The following is a 20,111-nucleotide window of genomic DNA, read 5'->3' on the forward strand; positions in this document are numbered from 1 at the left end:
GGTTTGTGTGGCAAGTGTGGCTGAGTGATTATGATGCATCTCTTTGCCTCAGAGCTTATGCTCTGGGAGAAGTAATGAACTGTTACCTGAACTCATTTAAACCTCACAAGATGCCACCACAGTTACCAAATCATTTCAAGTCAGGGCCATGAATATAACAAAGTAGCTGTTCTGTGTGTGGCAGAAAAGATTTGAATTGGGCTATAAGGAGTGACTTGAGCAGCGTTGTACAAGAAGAATAGGTGTTGATCCCCTGGATTTAGGAGAAATATATTTGGTGTTTCTCTGTTGTAAGTGAACTGTATTTATAATTTCTAGGGTTTAACTTGAAGCCCTCAGTTCTCCTTGTAAGCACAAGTAAACACACATAAAAGCAGATGCATGTGCACGTGCCATTCACACCTAAAGGGAAAATGCCTACATAGAGGGTCCTTATCGCAAAGGCTGCAGTCCATCTGTGCAGTCCACCCAGAGCTGCGGCTTTTCTCTTTAAAAATGTAATCTTTTGAAGCCACATATCTCTGACCACCTGTAGAATAAAATTAGGATAATTTCCAAGAACCGTTTGATTATGAAGTTTTCTTCACAAAATGTATGGTAGTATCTTGACTCCACAGTTACATAGTTTATAAAGGCTAGGAAAGATAATAAAAACTTTAGAATTATTCAAATTTGTTAGAAAGATGTTAAGAGTAGGCTATTGTCTTTTGATACTTGTTATCAAAAATTGGTGATTCCAGCAGTTGTGAGACTTATGAAATGTACTTTGGTGAGGGCTACATGAAACCCTGTTGTTTTATGTCTCAGTGAATATACTGTATGCACTTGGAAAGAGAATGTACTGCAGTTGTTGAATTTGCTTATTTATGGTACAGGTGTTTGAACTCAGGGCCTCTCACATGCTAGGTAAGCACGTCACCACCACTTCACATACACTTCCACCCTACTTATTTTTTATTATGAGGTAGAGTCTTCCTATGTTACCCAGGCTGGCTTGGAGCTCATCTGGTCAGGCTCATCTTCTACTTGCCATCTTCCTGCCTATATTATATAATAAGTATATATTACATGATCCAGCACTGTTCCGAGTGCTGGGATTACCTGTGTGCACCAAGACCAGGCAGATGTAGTATTCTTTAAATGCCATTATGTCAAAGAAGCCGATTGTTCAGTGCTAATGTATGTATGTATGTATGTATGTATGTATGTATGTATGTATGTATATATGTGTATATATTTCCTTTATGTCTAGTTTATCAATTCTTTAAATTCAGTGTTACTATTTATTGCAATCTTGAGAGAAATTTTAGCTGGGCTGGTTGCATATTCATGTAATCCCAGGATTTAGGAGACAGGTAGGAAGGTTGAGAATTCCAAGCTAGCCTGGATTACCTTGCATGAGCTTGTCTCAGAAAATCAAAAACAAAGCAAACTGAAAATTTTCCATTGTTATTACTGTGTTACTGAGGAAGACAAAGGAAAAACAAAAGTTACTTTTTTTTTTTTGCCCCCACCCTTTGCTGTCTATTGTTTTAGGAGGCAATAATGAAATAATCTGCTTTGAGTACATCAGATTTTCAGTTGTACTCAGCATCACTCCCTTCAAACCCATCCTCTTCACTGTGTTCTTGGGATAGTGGGTTAATCAGAGCTCGTCTCTTACTGCCTAGTTATTAGTAATGTATTCCAGATCCTTACTGTACTTTTTCTTGGTAATTAAGATAGTCTGCTAAACCTTAGTGAGCATCACGTTAACATCACAGAATTGTTAAGGTACAGATGCTGGGTCCATCCCCAGTTCTCTTCGGTGGGCCTGGGTGGGCCCAAGAGTTCACTCTGTTAGGAATCTGCTTGCTCAGGACTGTGCTTGGAGAACCTTTATGCAAGCTATGACTTTAATTTGTCCTCTGGAGGTCACTTTCTGTATTCTGATTTAATCGAAATAACAGTATAGGTTTGTTTGCTTGTTGGTTTTTTGAGATCGGGTCTCAAAGTAGTCTAGCTTGTAGTATGTAGTCAAAGATGACCTTGAATAATTGCTGGTATTACTGATGTGTGTCACTACAGCTGGTTTATGTCATTGGGAATCAGCTCAAGGCTTCTTTCATGCTAGGCAATCAATACTAACTGATCCAGATCCTCAGCACTAGTTCAAATATTTTAAATGATTTTTTTATAGTAAACATTTCCTTCAACTATCTGTATCGTCTTTAACTTTAAAAATATACAAATGATAACATTTATTAAATAAAAATCAAGGTAAAGATTAGCTACAAGAAAAATTAATCATGAATAAATTCTTGATTTGATAGTTTAGTATTGATTGATTTAGTATTGATTGATTGATTGATTGATTGATTGATTGATTGATGATGGATAGATAGTGCTGTATGAGTGTATAGTATGTTTAGATATACGTGCATATACACAGTGGTACATTTGCACTCTCATACATATAGCAAAAATGAGGTTATACAAAATGTATTCTCAGTTTTTTTAGAGAAAATATACTGCCATGAATTGCTGCAAATCTGCCATTGTGTATATATATGTTATGTTTTTATTAACTTTCTGTTGGACTCTTAAGATTTTGTAAGCAAAGTGTGGTGGCTCATACCTATAATCCCACAATTTTGGGAGGCTGAGGCAAGAATATTGCTATTAGTTCCAGGCCAGCCTGGAATTCAGACTGAGAGTTCTTGTTTCAAAATTCACATTTTGTCTCAGTTCTTTTTTATTAAAATAACACATTTCTCTGTATTTACCCTGTTGTTTGTTTAGCATAACAATTTATGTGAGTAATTGCTGTGTAAAACTTTATTCAGTCTTTAAAAATCTTGACTGCATACTGGAGAGATGGCTCAGTAGAGCTTTCTGGCTGCTCTTTTAGAGGATCTGGCTTTTATTTCCAGTACCCATACAGTGGGATACAACCATCTGTAACTCCAGTTCCAGAGGATTTAACACCCTCTTCTAGTCTCTGTGGGTACCAGGAATGCATAGCCATACATGCAGGCAAAACACCCTTACATATGAAATAAAACCTTTCTAATCTCCAGGACTGCAAACTAATGGCTATAAACAAACAAACAAACAAATAAAGCCATGGCTAGTTTATATTAGAAGTTCTGTAGAGTGGTGGCATGTGCCTTTAATGAGGCAGAGGGAGGCAGATCTGTGAGGTCCAGGCCAGCTGAAGATGGGGGGAGGAATGAATGAAAGATACTCTGAAATTATCTTGCACATCAAATATTTTCTCAGTGAATTTGACCCTATGGTTTCCTCATACAGAACTTTTTTTCTGGAGTCAGATGCTGCCCAGATAGACTGTCACTATTTTTTAATGGCTGTATTGTTAGGAGGTATCCACTAGAGATCACTTGGACATGGGTTTAAGCAAATAAAGTCTTTATTAGCTGGCCTGCAGCTACACTGGGTGTTTGGGACCCAGGTGCAGTTCCAAGCCTTTTCTCAAGGTAGGGTTTTAAACACAAAACCATATCCTGGGATGACATACCTCAGTTAGTAAGAATAGTTAGTCAGAAGTGGAATTGCAGAAGCCAAAATGCAAGGTTAATAAATCTAGGGATTTTCCCAGAACATAGATCTCTTTTTGGCAGGTGTTGGTTGCCTGTGTGCTAGATTCCAAGGTTTGAATGATAGTTCTAACATGGTGTCAGTTGTGCTAAGGTCTGGGGGCCTACTAAGGTGTGGGGCCTGTTACAGTATATCTCCCTGAGTTACATATACCTCTTTTCTAACCACAGGTTTTATAGTTACTTCTAGAAGGCCTAAGTGTGTGTGTCATCTATTCTCTTTTTCTAACTAGATGCGAATCCTGATGTGACAATGACCATGCTTCGATGGATCTATACTGATGAGTTAGAATTCAGAGAGGATGATGTGTTCCTGACTGAGTTGATGAAACTAGCCAATCGCTTTCAGCTGCAGCTCCTTAGGGAGAGGTGAGTCAACAACAGATGTACTCAAGGCCCTGCAAGGTGGTGGCGAAGCTTAATTGTGCCAAGCTGTGGCAGAGCAGCTGCTGAGGTATGAAGAGCTGCTCGGGTTCTGTAAAGGTGATGTGGGAGGGACTGATTTCTCCTTTGCTTTGTGTTACTGGTAAGCTAAATTTTGACATGCTAGTTTGTTGTTCTTCTGCTAGATTATTACCTAAGATTATGTGATTTTGTAAACTGACAACTGAATGTGGAATAATAGAATCCAGTGTCAGATTCATTCTGTTTTCATCAACGTTTTATTCTGCCTTTGGATAGATGTAGCAGATGAAATCTTTGGTTATACACTCCTTTTTGGAAGCACTTTAGTGCTTATATTAATCCAGAGAGTGTATGGTTCCATATATTTTGTATTACTTCATTGAAGTTAACTGCTTTTTAGGTCCCAGTATGTTTTTATACTGCATTTTCTCTGTTCCTCTCCCAAGTTGGGATTGTAGAATAATAGACAAATGCTCATCGCCTCTCTCCCTCCCTTTCTCTTTCTCTTCCTTCCTTTATTCCTTCCTTCCTTTATTCCTTCCTTCCTTCCTCCTCCTCCTTTCCTTCCTTTTTTTTTTTTTTTAAGATATTTACTCCTTTTTGTAACATGAAAAATAAAAGACCCAGAGACTGATATTGGGGTTCAAGCTTCAAGCTAAAGATCAGAAAAGCAAAGCAGCCAAGCTAGTAGATCTTAACCTCTACCTCAGGCTGAAGGGTTGATCCCATTTCCATGAGTGCTGTCACCAAGCTTCATACTGCTGCCTCTCCTCATCGTGGCTGGAGAATTCAATGCCTTCCTATTCTCAATGTGGCTGGAGAATGAGTATCAGCTCTGAGACCCTGTTCCTGTTTTAAATATCTTTCATGAGTCCTGGGATTAAAGACGTGAGCTCTGTTACTCTTTTAGACTTGATTCAATTTCATGTATCCCTGGGTGGACTTGAACTAAGAGAGAACAATCTGCCTCTGTCTCTTGAGTCCTGAGATTAAATGTGTGTGCCACCACTGCCTGGCTTCTATGGCTGACTAGTATGGTTGCTTTGCTATTTTGATCTCCAGTGGCTTTACTAAATCACAAACAATATATCACCACACTTTTTAAAAAGGATTTATTTATTTATTATGGATACAGTGTTTGGTCTGCATGTCTGCCTGCACACTAGAAGAGGGCACCAGATCTCATTACAGATGGTTGTGAGTCACCATGTAGTTGCTAGAAATTGAATTTGGGACTTCTAGAAGAGCAGTCAATGCACTTGACCTCTAAGCCATCTCTCCAGTTGGATGTAGTCTTTTTACAGTACTTCATAATCTCTTTTTATTCCCATGGGTGCATGAAAAAGATTGACTTCTCTCCTGGGTGGTTGAAAGGCTAGTTTCAGCCATCACGATGGCCTATTTGTTGCTCTATTGCCCTTACCCAGGAGATCCAAGAGAGACTTGGCTACCAGGAGTTGTTTGCTCTGTTTTTTACTGTGAGAGGGCTTTTCCTCTAGGAATCCATAGACAGAATCTTCCCAACTACCTGTAAGTGATATGGGCCTGAGAACTATTTTACTATCTAACATAAACAGGTCCAAGGTGTATAGGGCTAGATTGTTAGCACAACTACCTTTAGTATTGAGGTACTCTAGCTTTTTTTTATGTTTATTTAGTAAGTTTTTGAACTACCTAGGAGTAAACTCATACTCATTTTAATTAGATTATTTTTCTTTTCCTCGGATATTCTGAGCTTTCTCATTGACCATATCAGACTTGCTTATAAATTAAATTGCTTTAATAAAAATGTTGTGGGGTGGATGTATCCCTAGTGCACGAATGGACTTTGGGAGCCCATTTCCCATGGAGGGATACTCTCTTAGCCTAGATCCACAGGGGAGAGCCTAGGCCCTGCCCCAATGATTTGACAGATTTTTTACGATCCCTCATGGAAGGCCTCACCCTCCTTGGAGAGGAGATGGGGGGCATGGGAGGATGGGAGGGAAAGGGAACTGGGATTGATAAGTAAAATAAGATTGCTTATAATTTAAATAAAATTTATAAAAAATGCTCTGGGGTTTGTATCAATTATTGATATTGGTATAATGGATTCTTTAATTAAAATGTTTGTTGTTATTGATTGATTAGGCCTTGTAACAATCAACATTACCAGATGCTCAAATTTGTACTGTTGGATGTGAATATGAAGTTGTCTGTCACAGCTTTCTTAAGAGCTGGGATGGGAGATCAGGACTAGAATGAGTGCTGGCTCTTAATGGGGTTACAAGACTGCCCACTGCTGTCAGGCAGAGAAATGACACATCTAAGATAATAAGTCAAGAGGCTTTGGCAAATGCACGCAGTTCAGTGTGAAGTCAGTGGCACTAATTTCTGTGAGAGGTCCTGATGGTTTGGAAATGTTAATAATTAAATTGATGAAAAAGTAGGTGTCTAAGGTTTCTATTGCTGTGAAGAAAAACCATGACCACAGCAACTATTATCAACAAAACACTTAATTGAGGTGGAAGTTTACAGTTCAGAGGTTCAGTCCATTATCATGGTGGGAAGCGTGATGGCATGAAAGCAGACATGGTGCTGATGAAATAGCTGAGAGTCCTATATCTTGCGGCCAGCAGGAAGTACACTGTGACACTGAGCAAAAGAGATGTGAAAGCCTGCCCCAACAGTGATGCACTTCCTTCTACAAGGCCATACCTCCTAATAGTGCCACTCCCTATGAGTTTATGGGGGCCAATTATATTCTAACTACCACAGAAAGTCTTTATTTTTAATGCTAACAAAATTCTCTTACAAAAAAGTATGTTATAAAAATGATAGTATTTCTCCTGATTATAAATACATGTTCAGTATATGCAATTTGGAAAACATAATTAGATAAAGAAAACGATAGTCATCTACAACCCAACAGTTGTTCATCTATGTTTTTTTCTCTCTGTAGTTCTCATTTCTCACATATGAGTTGATACAAAAACCAGAAAACTAGCTGGGTGTGGTGGCTCATGCTTTTAATTCCAGTACTTGGGAGGCAAAGACAGACAGATAACTGAATTCAAGGCAGGCCTAGTTTACAGAGCTAGTTTCAGGGCAATCAGGGCTACACAGAGAAACTCTATCTCAAAAACCAAAGTGGGGAGACAGACAGGACTTTGTGGTTGTCTGACTGACTTACACTTTTAAGATCAGATTTATTTGCCAGAAGTATGATCAGAGGTTAAGAGCCCTTTAGCTCTTGGACAGGACCCAGGTTTGGTTCCCAGGGGCTCACAATTATCTTTAACTCCATTTTCTGGGTTCTTTGGACTCCTACATGCATATGGACTCACATAGAAACACATGCACATAAAAATAATGAATAAATCTTTGCAAGGCATGGTGACACACGCCTTTAATCCCAGCAAATTGGAAGTAGAGGAAGATGGATCTTTATGAGTTTGAGTACAGTGTGGTCTACAAAGTAAGTGCCAGGACAAACAGGGTTATATGGTGAGAGTCTGTTTCAAAAAACTATAGATGGTTTTGTGTTTTTGTATTCTTTGTGGATATAAAATTATAAAGATATACTAATAACAAGAATATTTTTCCTACAGAGGAAAACTAGCGTGCCTTGCTGTTTTTCAAAGATGAAGTTTGAACTGAGAACTTAAATTTTAAAATAAAAGTATGTCATACCAGTTTTTAGTTACAGGAGATCCACATAGTAGGTGGCACCCAGGGGATCAAATGAGTTAATATGAAGTTTATAACTTTTAAGAAGATACATGTTGTCATGAAGTATGTTCAAGTCCCTTGGAAGTAAGAAGGAGAGAATGTAATTTCAGAGTCCAGGACCTTGTCTGTTCTAGTGTGTAAAGTGCTTTGCAGATGTGAGCTGGAACTTCTTGCACTCCTTCTGTGCAGTAGGCCACCTGCTGCTAGGACAGTGTTATAGCAAGACCATCATCTGGCACTGCAAGTTCCATCTCTGAAAGGAGGGTTTTTCTCCCGGAACATTTACTCCATAGTTGTGGTCAGATCACAGTGACTTTGTCACCCACTGTTTTGGTGTGATGTGTACTTGGAAATCCCAGTGATACAGAAAACTGAGGTTTTATTTGTAAGATAGTGTTATACATTATATCCCAGGGTCCCTGGACTTGTTTTGTAGCTCAGGTTGGCTTTGAACTCTTGACAGTCTTCCTTGCCTTAGGCTCCCTAGGTACAGAGATTTGAGGTGTGTGCCATCCCTATGCTGAAGGTTGTGGGGTTTTTGTTTTGCTTTGCTTTTTCTTTTGGTTTGTTCAATAAGTAAAATCCATGCATTTAATATTCAGTCTTACACCTTAGTTCTACTAGACATAGCTAGTGCCTCAGTCATTAACTTTGGTTTATTTATTATGAATGTATTTGCCTTACTAATACTCTTTATCATTAATGAAAAATCTCTTACAGATGTGAGAAGGGTGTTATGTCTCTGGTGAATGTTAGAAACTGTATTCGCTTCTATCAAACTGCGGAGGAATTAAATGCCAGCACACTGATGAACTACTGTGCAGAAATTATTGCAAGTCATTGGGTGAGTAACAGATTGAGAGGCATGGACAGAGCTTTCACACTGGCAGCCAGAGATCCCAGTGTAAGAAGCCCTGCTTTCACAGTTGCCTCTCTGAAGCATCATCTTTGCTGTTTTCGGTCTTGAAAAATAAGGGTTTAGATGATCTGTGAGGCCTTTTTCTGTTCTGGAAATTTTCTGAAGGTTTAGAATGGGCCAGGCAGAGGTAGCTGAGGTCCAGGAGAAATGTTCAGAAGAACACCTGCCGTTAGCATCATACATGAGAAGCTTTTCTTGGGTTATTTATTAGAAATAACAAGTTTTACATTTCTTTGTTATGGTTTGATTTTGTATTTTTGTATGTGTCTGTAGGTGCACATATGTGCTTGTGGAGGCCAGAGGACAACCTCTGGTGGAGTTGCTCAGCTACTCTCCACCATATTTTGAGATAGGGTCTCTCACTAGCCTAAAGCTCACCAATTAGGTGTGTCCAGCTGGCCAGTAAGCCCCAGGGATCCTTCTGTCTCCTCCCAAGCTTTTTTCCCCTCCTCCCATCAAATAAATAAATAAATAATAAAACAACAACTAATGTTGTTTTATGAAATAGCTTAGCTTCTGTGATTGTTTTGAGTACAGTATTATTGGAGGAGCTTTGGAATTCTAAAACAAGGTTTCTAACAGAACTGGTGTGTGTGTGTGTGTGTGTGTGTGTGTGTGTGTGTGTGTGTGTGTGTGTGTGTGTGTGTGTGTAGTGCATGGACCTATAACCCCAACTACTTAGAAGGCTAAGGCAGGAGGATGCTGAGTTCATGGTCTGAGCTGCAAAGCAAGTTCAAGAAAAGCCTGAGGAACTTACCAAGATCCTTTCTCAAAAAATAAAAAATAAAAATTAAAGGGCTGGGAATACAGCTCAGTAGTACAGTGCTTACCTAGCATGCATGAAGTCCTAGATTTGATCCCAATACCAATAGAAAGGTAGGGGTTATTGTTTTTTTGTGTTGAGATAAGATCTCATTCTATAGCCCAGACTGATCTGGAACCCACTGTGTAATTCAGACTGGCCTCAAACTTAAGGCAAACCCTTGCCTCAGTGCAGTCTCTGGAATGTTGGGATTAAAGATGTGCTGAAAACTAGCTTTAAAGAACTGACAGAGTGGTAACCTTTGCTTGCCGATGGGGCTACAGCTGTGGGGAATAGCTGTGACTCGGTAAACTGTTGCAGGTCTGATTTGTTTTGAAATTGCCATTTTTGTAGACTTAGGAAAAGGACACTAAGCTCATGGTAGGGCTCCTACATGGCTTGGTTCTGTTGAAGGTCAGCATTGATGTTCAGCTGTTCGGTGTCTGAGGCCCAGCAAGGCTGCGATGGATAGAGTGTAACTCTGAAATACAGATCTTGACTCAGGCGTTTTTCTGACTGTCACACTTTGTGTGAGCTCTCTAGCCTCATAGGCTTCACTTTCTTCTGTAAAACAAGCAAAGATTCAAGTAGTTGGGAAAATGTTAAGGTCTTAAAGTAGGGCTTGACACATGCTTAATAAATGACAGTTGTGATTATTAACACTTTTTATTGTTTTTAATCCTTAGGATGACTTGCGAAAGGAGGACTTCAGTAGCATGAGTGCTCAGTTGTTATACAAAATGATCAAATCCAAGACAGAGTACCCATTACATAAAGCTATCAAAGTGGAGAGAGAAGACGTCGTCTTCCTCTATCTGATTGAAATGGATTCCCAGGTATTGTAGAAACATTTCCATTTTTTTCCTGTCTCTCCCCAATTTTTTAAAAATAGTTTATTTACGTTTATTTCATTTGCATTGGTATTTTGCCTGCATGTATGTCTGTGTGAGGGTGTCAGATCTTGAAGTTAGAGACAGTTGTTAGCTGCTTTGTGGGTGCTGGGAATTATCCGAGTCCTCTGGAAAAGCAGTCAGTACTGAGCTGGCCATCTCTCCAACCCTCCCCACTCCCAAATCTTAATACTATCTAGATTCCCGACTTCTATCTGTACTGTCATTGAACATTCTAGAAAAGTACTTCTGACATATTCAGGTTGATTTTGAGTATTTTCTGTCTGTTCCTCAGACAGAAATTCATCAGTCTCAGTATAATGCAAAGCCACATCCACATTTCCAGAAGGCCGTCACAGCAGTACCTGACTTCAGGCCCCATTCTTTGTTTTCATTTGTTACCAAAACAAGTTTCTACAAATTCAGGGCCCTAAACCAACACATGTTTAGGACTGGTTGAGAATACTTCTTGCTTTTGCAGAGTACACGGGATTCTGAACACCCACATGGCAGCTCAGAACCAACTATAACTCCATTCCCAGGGAATCCAATACCCTCTTCTGACCTCTGGAGGCATCAGGCACACATGTCGTCCACACACTACATGCAGGCAAAACACTCATGTACATAAAATAATACAATTTAAAACAGTAACAGCAGCACATCAGTTTATTATTTATCAGCTTTTCCTGTTGGAGGTCCAAGCCAGAAGTCACAAGACTAAAATCAAGTTGTCTGTAGACGTGGTCTTTTATGGAGCTGTGGGGAAAAATACATTGCCTGCTCACATAAGTTGTTGGCAGAATTCTCTAGTGGTCCAAGGCCTCCATTTTTTTGTGAGCTGAAGACTGTTGTCGGCTTCTAGATGTTCTCACAGTCCTTAGCTTCAAAGAAGCATTGCTTCCATCTTTAAAGCCAGCAGTGACAGATCAAGTCCTAATTTGACCCCTTAATGACCTTCTTCTACTGTGGTATTTCTCTTTTAAGAATGAATGTTGTTACAAAGTGGGGCCCTGTAGGCTGGTCCAGGATCTCCCTAGTTCAAGGTACTTAGCCTTACTTAACACATCTGCAATGGTACCTTTTGCTATATAAGTTGACATGCTCACATTATCTGGTAATTAGGGCATGAACATCTGTAGGGTGGGGGTGGAGGGCATTATTCTGCATACTGTACTGCCTTCAAAGGAATGAAAATGGAAATATGGTTTATCATGGATGTTTGAGATAAAGAAGACTCTGAAGCTACCTTTCTTAACTCCTTTTCATAACATTCTTTATGCTGGCTTGTCTGTGATGTCTATGTCCTGCATTGTTGTATGTTGCTATCCCATCCACCCACCCCCCATGCTATTTGCATTTTCCCTGTGGTTCTTTAATCACCTTTCACATTGTTGCCATTGGTCTCTAATTAATCACTATTGTCGTATGATACTGAAAGCATGTGCTCTCAGGAGGCCTGATAGAAAGTCTGTACATGATGTTGAATTTGGGAACTAAGCAGTGCCATGGCATTAGAATTGTCACTTGTGTGAGAAGTGTGGTGGCATACACATTTATGGGAGAAAGGCCATTTCTGTGAGTTTGAACCTGGTCTACCTATTGAGAACCTGTCTCAGAAAAGAGGTTTTCAGTTTGGAAAGGTTAAAGTAGGTTGTATTTTCTGTCTTTGTGCTGATTTCCCCACTTCTCTGTGCAGCTCCCTGGGAAGCTGAACGAAATGGATCACAATGGAGATCTTGCATTGGATCTGGCTCTTTCACGGCGACTAGAGAGTATTGCCACCACTCTGGTTAGTCATAAAGCTGATGTAGACATGGTAGACAAGAATGGCTGGAGCTTGTTACATAAAGGAATCCAAAGAGGTAAAGAGAAATGAATTTTACATTTTTCTGTAGCATGAATAAATAAAAATCCAGAGACAGATATTAGAGTTAATGCTGAAGATCAGAGAAGCAAAGCAGCCAGCTGCTAGAGTGTTTTCACCTTTACCAATGCTCAGACCAAAGGGGTGATCCTGTCCTCAGATTGCATCTCCAGACTGCATCTGTTGCCACCAAACCCCAGACTGCCTCAGTTTGCTTCTGTCACCTTCCGCCTTATATTCCTCTAGTGCTGAGATTAAAAGGGAGTAATCCCAAGTGCTGAGATCAAAGGTGTGAGCTCTGTTTCTCTTTTAGACTGATTTACTCTCATGTTGTGCAGAGTCCTTGAACTCACAGAGATCCATATGCCTCTGTCTCCTGAGTGCTGGGATTAAAGGTTTGTACCACCATTGCCTGGCCTCTGTGGCTAACTAGTGTGGCTGCTGGGATTAAAGGCATGCACCATCACTGCCTGGCCTCTGTGGCTGTGGCTAGCTTTGCACTCTGATCTTCAGGCAAATTTTATTAGATCATAAACAAAATATCACCACATTTTTCTTTGTACACAATATACTCTCTGTATTTATAGTTTTGCAGCTTCCTAGACTCAGTTCCAGGAATTCCCATAAGACCTTGAGTCTGCACGCTTAGACTACATGAGTTAAAACTTGTGATTGTTGGGTTGGAGAGTCTGAAACACTATTGGCTTTGTCGGATTGTCTTTTCATAGTGCCACCATCACTTAAGGAAGAGAGGCTAGATAGATAGCATTTAAGAAGCACCTTTGGGCGGGGTGGTGGTGCATGCCTTTAATCCTAGCACTCCTGGAGGCTCACAGGTGGATCTCTGTGAGTTGGAGGCCAGCCTGGCTTTACAGAGTAAATTCCAGGACAGTCTCCAAAGCCACAGAGAAACACTGTCTTGAAAAACCAAAATAATAATAATAATAATAATAATAATAATAATAATAATAGATATTTAAAAATACACTGGAGCAAAGACAACCTCTTTAACAAAGAATGGACCTTGATTTATACCTATTTTCTTCACAAAAATTATTTCAAAATGGATTAATGACCTTAAATGTAAGACTAGAAACTTGGAAACAAGCAGCAGTTCTGAACCTGTGGGTCTTGACTCCTTTGGGATTACATACCAGCTATCCTGCATATCAGATATTTACATTATGATTCATAACAGTAGCAAAATTACACTTATAAGTACCAATAAAAATAATTTTATGGTTGATGGTCACCACAACATGAGGAACTCTATTAAAGGGTCACAGTGTTAGGAAGGTTGAGAACCACTGTGCTAGAAGAAAGGCATAGCTAAAATACCTCAAGATACAGGCATAGGCAAGGGTTTTCTAAACAGTATTCCAGTAGCAAGGAAATACTCCCCAAAATCAAAATAAAGAAGCTTCTGAAACAAAGAAAATAGTCACCAGAGGGAAGAGACAGTGGGATAATGCCTTTGCTGGTCACATATGGGATGGGTAATATTCAAGGGATGTAAAGAACTACAAAAATTAAAGTTTTTAAAAAGCATCCAGTCAATTAATGAACTAAACTGATAGGTCTCATAAAAAGATATACAAATGGTGAATAAAACTTGAAAGTGCACCACATCTTATAGCCACCAGGAAAATATATATTAAAACTCATGTGAGATTCCATCTCATTCCAGTTCAGAATGGTTGTCATCAGGACAATAAATGGCAGGACAGAGATGGTTCAGTAGGTAAAGCACTTGCCTGCTGATCTGAGTTTGATTGCCACGACCCACATGGTGGGAGGAGAGACTTGACCCTGGAAAGTTGTCCTCTGACTTCCCCACTCAGGCCATGGCCATGTGCATGCCTACATCTGTGCATACACTTAAAAAGTAAAGGACCGGTGGAGAGATGGATTGGTGCTTAAGAGTCAATCATGAGGAGCAGAGTTCTGCTCCCAGCACATAGATAACAAGTTGGGTGTCCTGTGTGTAGGCCAGAGACAGATCCTCCCTGCTTGCTGCCTCCAGCCTGTCAGAGAAAGTGTAAACCCTTAGGTTCAGGGAGAGACACTGCCTAAAAGAACAGACAGAATAAGAGAGGGGGATACCCACAGCCTCTTCTGTCTCCATGCATGCACACAGACAGGCACATGCACCTACACACATGTGAATGGCACAGCTCTTAGTTATAAAAGTGAAAGCCTCTAAGTTAGCACCCAGAGATATTTGCATATGTTTGTGGTTTCATTATTCATAATAGCCAGAAATGGATGTCCATCATCAGACAACCCTGCTGCTCCCTCAGCTATGGTTTTGTTCCTTAGAATGTACCATTTGAATGTTGATGTTGCTGCAACTGTTGCTTTCTCCCCTTTCTAGGCAAAGGATTTAGGGTAAATGTCCTTCAGTGCTATGTAGAGTGTTGTGCTTGCTGGCTAGTAGAGAGGAAAGTTTTACTCATCACTGGGTAGGAAACTCTTAGAGCGGGTCGCTGTGGAGAGCAGATACAGCACTTACGCACTGGGTTTGTGCTCACTGGGGAAAGTTTCTGCCACATAGGGAATTGTTCTTTCCCACTTTGTTTAGTATCTGAGGTATTTATTTTGGAAACAGATTCACTTGTTACTAAAAAAACAATTAAGTTCCTTTCCTCTCTGGGAGATGAATTTTTATGTTTCATAAAAAAACATCTCTGGTGAGTTATTAAATATTTGGGCGATTGCTTAGTTACAGGAATTGCCAAGACAGTTTTGATGTGTGTTCTAGAGTGATTTAATTTTTCATTCTGAATTTGTGGAATGTCTGGAAGAATGTGGATTATATATAGTGTAAAATATAGCAAACTTTAAAAGGAGTGTGGTATGGGCAGAGCACTGACTTTGGCTTGAGTCCTGGCTTATATGTTGCTTTGACAGTTACTTGTTCACACTTGTATAGATTTCTCTTGTCTATAAATTGGGAAGGGATCTTTCTGCTTTACCAGGCTGTTAGCACAGTAAGACAGGATTGGGATGTGCCCTATGCAATAACTGCCAGTTGACTGATGAGTAAACACTGTAGCCTTTACCTTGCCTGGGCATTGGAGTACCATAACCAGACCCTGTAGGAATTGTTTTCTTTTCATTAATGTCCTACTGAAACACTGGCTAGCCTACAGCACTACATGGTAGACCCTCGTCTCAGACCTGCAGTGGTTCCCCTGCCTCTGCCTCCTTTGTTCTGGGTTTGGGGTATATGCTATCACCCCTTTTGAAGGATTATTTGACTTTGCCTCCTTCAACTTGTTATTACATGGTGAGCATTACCCAGTGACCGAGTGCTGACCTTTCTTCTCATTCATTATGAGTGATGGAGGTTCTTAATAGATGAATGAGGTCTAGGTCTACTTGAAGATGTACATTAGAATCCACACAACATTAGTGGTCATCTTACTAAGCAAATGCATCTGTCAGAACAATTTGGTGGTGTCAGGGTCTGTGAGGCCATAGAAGACCCACATAGAGTAGTGTTATCATCTCCTCTGATTAGCTTGACCTAAGCATGATGATGAGTCCTTTCATAACAATTCTAGTTTTCTACTGCTTAAAAACCTACAATAACCTGGACTCTCCTGACCAACTATTTGCAGTAAATTTTAAACAAGGACTATTAAATATGGTTTGTATTATCTTAATGATGAAGGTTTCTGGCTGTTCTCTGAATACAACTCTCAAAGCTGAAAGAAAGTTGTATGTCCATTTAAAAATTGTTCAATGTTGGTTAGGAGTATTTTTATGTGAGAAAATGATGACAATAATGCCTCATTTAGCTGATGTTGGTGACTGAGGAAAGCAAGTGGCTGGAAGTTTTCAGCAGGAGATACTGTTTTTCTGGTGTCGAGGCTGGAACTCAGGGCTTAAAGCATACTGAGCAGTGGTTGAGTGCAAGCCACACCCTTGCCCTGTCAGATTGAAAGTGTGTGGTGTGATGTTTGCTTGTTGGTAAGAACCTTATCTAGGGCCTAGCTTCTAGTTCCCTGCTTCATCCTGTTCTCTGCATGTTTTTTTTTCCTTGTTTGTTTACCTTCTGGACTGATTTTCCTTAATTCAACTTCTAATAATTCCTAAAGAGCTTTTTGGGGGCGGGCTCTAAAGTACATAAAATGTATGATTATAAGTTATGAATTGATTTTTGGGTCTAACCTTTAAGTAAATTTGATTTAAAGTCAGTAAATCCATTAAAAAGACTTAAGTCATAAAAATGTTAGTTGGGAATGGTGCTTCTTGCCTGTAATCTCAGCACTTGTAAAACTGGACAAGAGAGTGCTGCCAATTAGAAGCCAGCCTGGGCTACAGAGTAAGAAGACTATTGTCGTTTTTAAAAACTTAAGATAGAAGATAGTTTCTGTTATGCTTTCTGTCTGAATCTAACTATGTGTGGGTTTTTCTATGCCTATGTTCTCATTTCTGTTTTTAGAAGTAGACCTAGGACTCTGCTAAGAGAGTAGCTATCTGGTCAGAATTGATTGGAATTAGAGCCTGTCTGTTAAAGTGAAACCCAGTAGCCCTGAAGTTCATCTGTTTTCTTGCCCGTTTCTTTTTTTTTTTTTTTTTTTGAGATAGGGTTTCTCTGTGTAGCTTTGGAGCCTATCCTGGCACTCACTCTGGAAACCAGGCTGGCCTTGAACTCACAGAGATCTGCCTGCCTCTGCCTCCCAAGGGCTGGGATTAAAGGCGTGTGCCACCAACTTCCCCAAGTTTCTTAAAGCCAGTTTTTAAAAGACATTGGTCAGTGAGTCCCAGGTAGAAGCTAATTGGTGCCACCTGGAGGTCAGTGAGACAAATAACTGCTTCCACCCACTCAGCTAGAGGGTGTGTGTGTGTGTGTGTATGTATATGTGTGCCTGTGTACCATCCATAAGAGGATGTCAGATCCCAGGACCTGGAGAGTTGCAGGCAGTTGTGAACCACCGTGTTAGTGATGGGACTCAAACTAGGTTTCTCTGGAAGAGCCACCACTGAATCATCTCTCCCACCCATGTCTGTTGTTACTAGACTGTGAAGGCATCTTAAAAGAAGGAACCAGTGCAAATCATCATTGGTAATCAAAAGGTAGACAAAAGAACCTTTTGAATTAAAGTGCAACTCTGTGGACTGTCACGAATTTCCAACTACGCTGTCTAAGACCATGCTTCAGATACCTTCAGATACCCTTCTTCTATGTCTGCAGTTATCTATTTGCTGCCTTCAAAGGAAATATTGGCCACAGTAACCGGTTGTTGTCATGTCATTGTGTGTTCTGTTGTTTCTTTTAAGGAGATCTCTTTGCTTCTACATTCCTCATTAAGAACGGGGCCCTTGTCAATGCTGCCACATTGGGAGCCCAAGAGACCCCGTTACACCTTGTAGCATTGTATAGTTCAAAGAAATACTCAGCAGATGTGATGTCTGAGATGGCACAGATTGCGGAGGCTCTCCTGCAGGCTGGTGCTAACCCCAACATGCAGGATAGCAATGGCAGGTGAGTACACTAACTCCAGAAGAGGTTTTTATCGTGGCACACAATTGACATACACACTGTTTGACATTATTAAAACTGACGTTTATTGAAGCTGCAAACATTTGTCATGCAATTTAGTGTCATGATGAAGACTAGAAACATTTGGGGAAAACATTTGCACCCTGGCTAAATAAAGGCTGAATTTCTAAGCAAATTATATCATTTTCATGTTTAAAGCAACCAGAGTGGTCACCTGGTCAGCGTTTACAAGGACATTCTTCAGCATTTTTTAGGATCACTTGGATAGTTTGAAGAGGAATTGCTACCTTTAGGCAACCTGTTTTATCTCTCTGAGATCTAATGGTTAGAAAATTCCCTATTTTAAACCCACTTCTGCTTTGTAAATATCTTACCTTTTGACACCTTGTTATCTCTAGAGCATGTTACCTTCATTGCATAGCCTTTTCTATATTTGGTAGTGTTTCTGGATTATGTTTGCTGTTTTACATTTTTACCAGTTTTTATTTGTATTTATTTGTTATTTTGTGTGTATAGGTGTTTTGCCTGCATGTGTACTAATGCTCCACATAAATGCAGTGCCTGTGGAGGCCAGAAAAATGTGTAGGATTCCCTGGAACTGGAGTAACTGGTGGTTTGTGAGCCACCATGTTGGATGCTAAGAATCAAACCCTAACCTTCTGGAAGAGCAAGCAGTGCTTTTAACCACTGAGCCATCTACAGCCCAGTTTCTGTTGTTTTTGCATCTTCTCAGAAGGAGTTAGCTTAGAATTCCTTGTGGTTTAGCATTGTAGACAGATTTGCCTGTTGTGAGGCAGGAATGTGGGAGACTCTGAAGTGCAGTACAGCCCTTGCCTCAGCAGCCTCGGGCAGGGTGACAAGCATTACTCACCATCAGCTCAGTTCAGGAGGTCAGATTCTTTGAGGCTGGTTGCCAGGAGAGATACTGTGCAGTGGGTCCTGTGCAGAGATAAGATGGTCCAGAAACTCACTGTTGCATAGTAATGGCATTCTCCCAAGTAGTTACATCCTTTGTTCCCCATGCTGCTGATTCTTTGGTCCCCCCCACCCCCCCTTGAACTTCAGAAACTTGGGCAGTCTGTCTGTCTGAGACCAGGCTGGGGCCCTGTGCTCTAGTGGCAGCCCTCTAGTACTAAATAACAGGTGGTGAAGAACAGGTTCAACTCCACCCAGTCCTGTCTTGCTGCTGCTGTGTGCTCCTGTGCTAATAGAAGATTACAGTGAAGAGCAGTTTCTTTTCAGATTGGCGGAGGATAGGTGAGAGAAAGTATGACAGAAGCTGTTCTTTAACACACTCCTTCAGGGAGGGGATAGAACTGGAGTAGAGACATGGGCCATAGAAACAAATCCATTTTCTTTTTTCCTTTTTCTTTTTTTCCAGACAGGTTTTCTTTTCTTTTCTTTTTTTTTTTTTTTGTTTTTGTTTTTGTTTTTTTTTTGTTTTTGTTTTTGTTTTTTGAGACAGGGTTTCTCTGTGGCTTTGGAGGCTGTCCTGGAACTAGCTCTTGTAGACCAGGCTGGTCTCGAACTCACATAGATCCGCCTGCCTCTGCCTCCTGATTGTTGGGATTAAAGGTGTGAACCACCACCAGTGCCCAGGGCAAATCTATTTTCATGTTATGATTCTTGTCTGTGGTTTTGGAAAACAGAGTAATGAAACTGGTTGTAGTTAGTGAATCTATTGACGATTCTCGTCCCTGCCTGCTATAGTGTCTGGGTTGTCTGTCTTGATTGACACTTGTTTTAATTTCTTCTCTTCTGTCTTGCCCTCAGGACTCCTTTACACTTGTCCATCATGGCCAGGAATGAATATGTGTTCAATCAGCTGCTGCAGTGTAAACAGTACGTAGGGCGGCCTGGAGAAATGAAAAGCGGTTGTGAGGGTGGGATTGTGAGTGAAAAATCTTTCCTTATTAAAATATTTTAAAAACTATTGTTCATTTGTTTGTTTGAGATGAGGTCTTACTATGTAGTCTAAGCAGACCTAGAATTCAAATCCTACTTTCGTCCCCCAATTACTGGAATTACTGGTTTGAAATTTTCTCTTAAGATGCTTTTCAGGTGCAAACCTTAAAGTAACTTAAAGTTACAAACCTAAATAAAAGTTTGTCCTTTAGAAAACACAGGGAGAGAGTAAGCTGTTGGCAGCAAGGAAATTGTCTCTGTCATTCACATGACCTCTTTATTTCAGATTAGATTTAGAGCTGAAGGATCACGAGGGCAGCACTGCGCTCTGGCTTGCTGTCCAGTACATCACCGTGTCTTCTGGCCAGTCTGTAAACCCCTTTGAAGACCTTCCTGTAGTGAATGGGACATCATTTGATGAAAACAGCTTTGCAGCCAGGCTCATTCAACGCGGCAGCAACACTGATGCTCCAGATGCACTGACCGGTAAAACAGTGGGCCAGA

At 40.3% G+C, this 20,111-nt stretch overlaps 1 protein-coding gene across 1 annotated transcript in view; it reads left to right on the top strand.

Moving 5' to 3' along the window:
• Positions 1-20,111, top strand: part of Ankfy1 (ankyrin repeat and FYVE domain containing 1) — a 64,479-nt gene that overhangs the window by 16,389 nt on the left and 27,979 nt on the right. The window contains exons 4-10 of the mRNA XM_027426816.2: positions 3,830-3,965; positions 8,433-8,556; positions 10,120-10,269; positions 12,023-12,188; positions 17,480-17,684; positions 19,476-19,544; positions 19,894-20,093. Of these exons, the coding sequence (XP_027282617.1) occupies positions 3,830-3,965; positions 8,433-8,556; positions 10,120-10,269; positions 12,023-12,188; positions 17,480-17,684; positions 19,476-19,544; positions 19,894-20,093 (1,050 nt within the window). The remainder of the gene's footprint in view (positions 1-3,829; positions 3,966-8,432; positions 8,557-10,119; positions 10,270-12,022; positions 12,189-17,479; positions 17,685-19,475; positions 19,545-19,893; positions 20,094-20,111) is intronic.

Source organism: Cricetulus griseus, chromosome 7, assembly GCF_003668045.3.
Source record: "Cricetulus griseus strain 17A/GY chromosome 7, alternate assembly CriGri-PICRH-1.0, whole genome shotgun sequence".
Taxonomy (NCBI): Eukaryota; Metazoa; Chordata; class Mammalia; order Rodentia; family Cricetidae; genus Cricetulus; species Cricetulus griseus.